The sequence below is a fragment of the Lycium ferocissimum genome, chromosome 5 (assembly GCF_029784015.1).
Source record: "Lycium ferocissimum isolate CSIRO_LF1 chromosome 5, AGI_CSIRO_Lferr_CH_V1, whole genome shotgun sequence".
In the NCBI taxonomy this organism is placed as follows: Eukaryota; Viridiplantae; Streptophyta; class Magnoliopsida; order Solanales; family Solanaceae; genus Lycium; species Lycium ferocissimum.
The window spans coordinates 51,008,431-51,015,874 of NC_081346.1; the positions used below are offsets into that span (position 1 = coordinate 51,008,431).

Here is a 7,444-nt window from a genome sequence, read left to right on the forward strand (position 1 = left end):
ATCATATTCAAGAACACTTTAAACAATTCTCACAATTTTTCACACAACCCAAACATTGTCCCAACTTACCCGAATTCCACTCCAAACCCGAGAACACTACTCCCACATTTCTTTCTTTCAAACTCCATAAATTATACTACCAAACCATGCATAAACAATGTCATTCTCTAAATTACAAAATTTACATTACAAGCCTAATGGCTTCCAAAACAGCCCGCCTCCTTCACAACATCCACGTGGATCATTCAAAGGTTCATTAACGATACAAAACTCACAACGACAATAACTAGAGCCTTAAGTAACATTTGCTCACCCTTGGCTCCAATATGGCATACATTCGGCCATCCTAGTACACACATACATATATATAATTTGCACTCATTCAATACACTACAACAACAAGGAAACATGCTACATATAATTCAATCTACCAATCCAACAACACCCAGAAGCACCTGACCTACAAGCCATGCATGGTTCATGGCCACGGTTCAACTCCAACATCTAAGGTTTCATGAATTTCATGCATGTTTGCATACTACAACATGTCCACACCATTCACAACACACAAAGAGGATTAGTTCTTACCTTTTCTTCTTCACTTCACTCGTCCACTAAGGCTTCCAAGAGTGGAAACGGATGCTTCTATGCTCCAAATAACGACTCCACGTTAACAAGCACCCTTGAATTGGTTGATTTGCTAAAAGAATCAATTTTTTTGGATGAGATTTCTTGGTCTTGATTTTTCTCTTCTATGGCCGATTGTCTCCTTCTTTCTCTCTTCTCCTTGCCTTCTTGATTTCTCTAGAAAATAAAATGAGGAGAAAGATGACTTAGTCATCTTTTAAGTTGCCAAAGAAAATATTTTATATGGCCATGGCCCACAAGTAGTACGGCCGGCCACTTTGGCCCTTTTATTTCCATATTCCACAAATTTTCTTAATTCATTTTTGGCCCCAAATATTTCCTTAATGTTTTCATGCCAACAAAGTCATATGCCACTTATTTAAAACAAAGTCATGATTAAAGAAAATCCCGACTTCTTGTCTCGGAATAGCCTTGTATCCTAACTTGTCATATTAGCTCAAATTATCCCGTTGTTGAAAATACGAGATATAACAGTTACTTTTTAGTTTCTTTCTTTATTTTAATTTCTTTTCCTTTTTAATTTATTTTTATTTCTATTATTTTAACTTCTTTTTTATTTTTAATTTTAAAATATATTTTTATTTTTATATTATTATCTTTCATTTTCTTTTTTCTCATTTCCAACCTTTACTTCTTGTGATCTATGTAATTGCTCGTATTTTTATTTTATTCTATTCATTTAGCATAATTGTGTTATTATTCTATTTTTTTTAACTACACCTCTTAATATTAGACAGAATGAGTCATTAACAAACTTTGCCTATAATGAATGATGTTATTATAGTAGAATTTCGTTGCGAATGAGGTTATAGACTTATACTTTTCCTTTCTTTTAAATTATAATTACTTAAGTTACGTGGGAACTTACTTATATATGTTGAAATTTGACATAAGAGTATTATGTTATTTTGTTCTTGGTTTTTGAATTTGGGTTATATTTTCGATGTTAATTTATTTGCGTTAGTACTATTGACTTGTTACTTCACATTGCATGCTGTTTATTTTTCACTTACAATTGATAGATTTTTTTGTCAAACGAATAATGTTATGACATTATATTTATAAATATTAATTTTTTTATCAAATATCCAATCCATGATGTTCTCACAAAAAAGTCTGCTTTTAATTTTTACAATTAATCAAAATTAAAATATTATTAATTTGAAAAATATATATCAATTATTTTTTACAATATTAATTACAAATATATGATTATTAATTATATATTTTCAAAAAATAATGTGTAGTTAAATATATAATTTAATATCATTTATAAAGGCACATATTTTCAAATATTTTTTAAATTTTGATAATTAAATTTTATTTTTAAATTAAACTAACTGTGTAATTACACGTGTGCAACCAAACAGTAAGCTTGTAATTACACTGTAATTACGTGATGACAAACGAACATGTCGTTGTGAATTGTGATTACAATACTGTGTAATTACTTGGCTTTGTAATTAATACCCTAGTAATTACACCAATTCCAATTACCAGGTGGCTTTCCAAACAGATCCTAAGTGTATTTTCTTAAAGATGTATTTGGGGAAAAGCTACTTTTTTAGCTTCTGGAAAACAATTTCTGCTACTTCTCGGAAGCACTTATTTTCTCTCAAAAACTTGGCTAAACACCTTAACTTTTTTAAAATAAGCACTTTTTGAGAAGAAAAAAAAAAAAAAAAAACCACTTTTGGCCTTCTGAAAGCTTGACCAAACATGCTATAAGGCTTATTCCAATTGAGCATACAACACGTAATAAAGTATTCATATTAGACACGTTCAATTCAAATTTCTTTTGCGCGGGTCCTCAACAGTCTATTAGGTAGTTAAGTTAACCACATAAATGTCATCTCCTTTAAGTATACAAATCAGGCTCAATTGGAATAGGCCTGAGGTTTTGACTGCTTATTGAGACAAATGCTTATAATTAAAGGAGATAACATAGTTTAAGTGTTTAACTTATCTATGTAATGGACGCTAGAGAACATACACAAAAGTTTTTTCAAGAAAATTGAACCGAAAGCGTCTATTAGAAACACCTTATTATGTGTTCAAGTGCTCAATTCAAACAAGTTTTAATTCAAGTGAACAAATAAAATATGCTGCCTACGTTTAAGAGACCGGCTATGTATTAAGTCAAGAAATTATTTTGATGCTAGTAGCAGCTAGGGTCTCTGATAAGAAATTATCTTACTTGACTAAAACACAGAAATAAGTTTAGTTGTTCCCTACTCACTGTTCTTTGTAAAATCACAGCAGATTAATTCTTAGTAAACAGGAAATATGGGATAAAATCAACTGAACCATATGTTGATCAGCTATATAAATCCGGACGATGATGCACACTAATGGGATAAAATCAACAGAATGATATCGTAGCAAACATAGGTTGCAAACCAAGCTAACATATCATTCTTCTCAAAAAACAAGCTAACATATCACAGCAAACATATGTTGCAAATCAAGCTAACACAGCTTAAATATTCCACAAGAAAGTACCTGACCAAATCATCACATGGTACAAATCACGTTGGTTGTAATTCAATAAGCTGATCTACACAAACGGATAAAATCAACTAAATCATACATCAAAGCAAACATAAGTTACAAACCAAGCTAACACAATCTAGATTAGATAAACTCCAACATAGTCCTTACCTAAGTTATTCACATTGTTTAAACCGAGTTAGTAATAATAATTCACTCAGCTGATCTACACCTCAAACTTGTAGTGTGCTGCTTCTTTTTCTTGGAGTGTTGATTCACAAGATGCGAGATCTTAGCAAAACCAAACTTTTTTCTTTTTGCCGGGAGATGATGCTTAACTCCATTCTCCTTCTCATCCTTCCGAGTTAAATGCAACTCACCAGTGTTTTTCCCGAGCATCTGTGCTAGCGATACTGTACGCTTTCCAGCCTTTTTTCCCTTCTCAAACTCTTCGGTCAAAAGCAACTTCTTGTTCAATATTTGCCCTATTGATAGAGTCGGCTTTAGAACTGGTTTTAACTCATCATTTACAAGAGTGAGGCCATTGACATCAACCAGGACAGAGTCTTTCCGAGATGAAGAAGGATTTTTGAACTTGGTTGAGTTCTGTATAGAACGTCTTCTCTGTCCATTTTCGGACCTCCATTTGCGCAGAGCTACCTCTACTGCTAATTTTCCTTCATTTGCAGCCTCCACTCTGCTCAGTGCTTCTTCTAATGCTTTCTTACTAACTTTAACTTCTTCTGTAGCTTCTTCTACTTTCTTCAAGATTTCGGATTTTGACACATCAGCTTCATCCACTTGCATCATTGCATCTTCTACTCTTTTCTTGCTAGCTTCTTCTGCATCTTTAGCTTTGGACAATAGACATGAATACTCCTCATAGGTAAGAGTTACCCCTTTCTCAGTGCTTGATATGGCCTTGATTTCAGCAAGAGCAACAGCTTCAGCAGCTCTAGCTGCTGCTTTCATCTTCTTCGCCGCAACCAACCTTATCTCCGCTGTTTTGATTCTTGTTTTTGTATGTTCAATCTCAGATATAGCCTTCAATACTTCTGATTTAGCAGCTTCTCCAACTTTCTTAAACTGATCGGTCTCATTAGTCAGTCTGTGGAGCTCCCTCGTCAAATCGATAGGATCACAAGAACCATCTTCGGCATGTTTCACCAGCTTTAGTTTTTCTTTTGTTTTGTTTAACTCTTCTTCAAGAGATGAAACCTTTGAGGAATTTGAAGATAATTTTTGGCGAGTCCTCTCAAGCAAGATTCTTTCTTTTTCGATTTTCTTGTTATATGATTCAACAGTGGTTCGAATATCAGCAAGATCACTAGTTGTCCGGGTCAAGTTTAGTTTAGCCTGTTTTAATTCCAATAAGATAAAACCTGGAGCTGAAGAGGGACACAGATCCAAACCATCCTGATTACTGCTTACAATGTTTTCCTTTTTTTCTACTTCATCAGTAAGATGTGCATCCTTAGCTTCGGCATCGGTACTTAGTGTAGCATTGACCTCATATGTCTCCTTCTGCAACTTCGATTTCAGCTCTTCTATCATAACTTTAGTGCTTTCCAGTTCTTTTAACACCTCAAGTGTTTCCCTCTCTTTTACAATGAGATCTTTTTCCAACTGCGCAGCCTGTTCTTCCACTTTTGCAATGTCAACCTTCTCTTCAGCATCCTACATCCAAGCCAGTAAAATCAATAATTGAACATGAAGCAAGTTAGGGACACCACATTAGGACGATTGGGACTTTAGGAACTAGAAAGGTTCATTCAATGGTTTACGAATATAGTAAAGGACCATGGTTAATACAGTTAGGACTAACATGTTGTCATTTGAAGCATTTGCATTTTAGGATTCGGTAGAGAAATTGCAGGACAACAACAACAACAAACCCAGTGTAATCCCACAAGTGGAGTCTGGGGAGGGTAGAGTACGCAGACCTTACCCCTACCTTGCGAAAATAGAGAGGCTGTTTCCGATAGACAATCGGCTCAAAGAACAGTGCAAATAAACAATAACAAGACAATGAGATAAAGGCAGAAATGCAGGACACAATTATATTATTGTGATACTTCCACAGGTAGATTCTGAGGTTTCAATCAAAGTGGCATCAGCTAAAGACAATCATCCCACGATGGAACAGGAAACACGGTCTTATGCAACCTTCAGCGCATTTTTTATTTGAAACTACTAAACTATATGCAAAAGGTAGACCTTGACAGCAAAACCACACCTCTATTTGCTTTTGGAAATTCTTCAAACCCCTAAACTAGGAAAATCTGTCATAATACAAGAAAGATGCAAACATAAAAATAGATAACTTCAGAAATACTCTTACGTAGATCCCATGTTTTCCCCTAAGACTACATCACAGTATTGCCTAAGGGTGTGTTTGGTATGGAGGAAAATATTTTCTGAAAAATGTTTTCCAATTGTCTCATGTTTGGTTGGTCATTCTTTAGCAAAACAAGTTCTTAAAAATAAGAAAAATGACTTCCTAATGGAATTAAGGAAACCAAGTTTCATAAGTGCACATTCCAAATTCATTGTTTCCTCCCCACCCACCCAACACCCCCAACCCTCCACTCCTAGACCATCTCAACACCCTAATCCCTACTCCACACCCCATCCCACCCCCATAACTTTTTGCTAGATTACGTAAAATTGCTCTTGAGATAATATTATTTCTTTGCATACGTTCCAAACACTAGAAAATAAGTAAAAAAAACCCACCTGTTCTCCAAGAAAACATATATCTTCCTTCATACCAAACACACCCTAAATAATCTACATTTTCTATTTAAGTACATATTGTTTCTTTGCAGAAATAACCAAAAGGAAAAGTCCATGTTTTTGTAATTTCTAAGGTAAAATAAGCACAAATTTAGGAAAAGAAAAGAAACCTGAGAAGACTTATTGAGAGTGGGTTTCCAAAAGCCAATTCCACCAAATCTACTTGCAGCTTCTTTAACTGACTCAAATGGAGCTGAAGTATCTATCTCAACTCTAGAGGTTTCAGAGACATCCATTGTAGACAAACCCACAAAGGGAAGAAATCAAGAAATGTAAGGAAGAAAATAATAAATGGGGTTAAGGGCGTGAAGACAGAGACAAGTACAAGGAAAGAGGAGTGGAGTGAAGTTATCAAAAAAAGAAAAGGAGAGAGTGTACTGAAAACTGAGAAGTGGAGCAGAGTAACGTTAGAACTATGTTGGATCACTTAACGACAACCAACGTCTACATCCTCTAAAAGCCAGCACAAGCCCCGTTATTGTAAATGGAATAGTTGAGAGGGAACCAATTTCAATTTTCACCCTTTCTACTTTTATTTTCTTTTAAATCCTAGGATACAAATTCCTTTTTTCTTTTATGTGGAAAAAAATTATTGGTACTTAGGTTTCTTTTATTTTTTTTAACTTAGGGGTTGTTGGTTAGACTTATATAAGTATTAATAATGAAGGAATTATTTATACAGGTTTCAGTTATTCATGTACTATACTTATTCCATCGTCTACACTGCATAAAGCAAAAAATATATTCATTCATAACTTATATGTGTATTAGTTATGTGTAAAAGAAAAATATGAATCAAACAGTGTATTAGCAATGCTATGTTTATATGTGAAAAAGAGAATAGACCAACCAAACATTGTATAATTTATGCTTAATTTTATGTGGAAATTATGTTTCCAAATTTTTATAATCAAACAATGTATAAAGTTAAGCTAATTTTAGTACATGAATTACTCCTCTCTAACTAGCAACCAAACGAACCCCTTAATGTTTACATCAAACAAGTAATTTTAACTATATAGTAACACTAAGAAGAACAATTAAACGACAAATAAAATATTGTAGATAAATATAAAAGAAAAGATAGAGTTTCGGACATGATTTTTTTTTTTTAGGCAAGTTATCAAATGTGCTGACTTTAGAGTAAATTTTTTTCATTATCTATATGTAAATAACAAAATGATATTCTGCTCTCAAGATACAACAAATCACTTAACAATCTCCTAATGTGCTCAAATAGAAGTTTTGGGCAATTTTGGGAAGTATCATGATCGTCCAATAAGAAGGGTTTCAATTTTTTCAAATAAACAATTTGAAGACTTATTGATTGTAACAACTGATTGCAGAGTTGATCATTCGGAATTCATCAACTGCTTTTGTAGAATTTAAAGTGAGTGAAGAAAATGGACTTTTGAAGAGAGCCAAAATAAAGATTTCGACTGAAAATTTTTGTTGTGTGGATTTTTCTGCAAAGTAGGATAAATATTTATATAGATTCAACATGTAACTA

At 33.5% G+C, this 7,444-nt stretch overlaps 1 protein-coding gene across 1 annotated transcript; it reads right to left on the minus strand.

Moving 5' to 3' along the window:
* Positions 1-3,089: 3,089 nt before the first annotated feature.
* LOC132057803 (WEB family protein At2g38370-like) lies at positions 3,090-6,170 on the minus strand. Its single transcript, XM_059450406.1, has 2 exons — positions 6,045-6,170; positions 3,090-4,815 (listed from the first exon to the last, which is right to left on the minus strand). Exons 1-2 carry the CDS (start codon positions 6,168-6,170, stop codon positions 3,352-3,354), a joined length of 1,590 nt encoding a protein of 529 aa, XP_059306389.1. The 3' UTR covers positions 3,090-3,351.
* Positions 6,171-7,444: the final 1,274 nt, after the last annotated feature.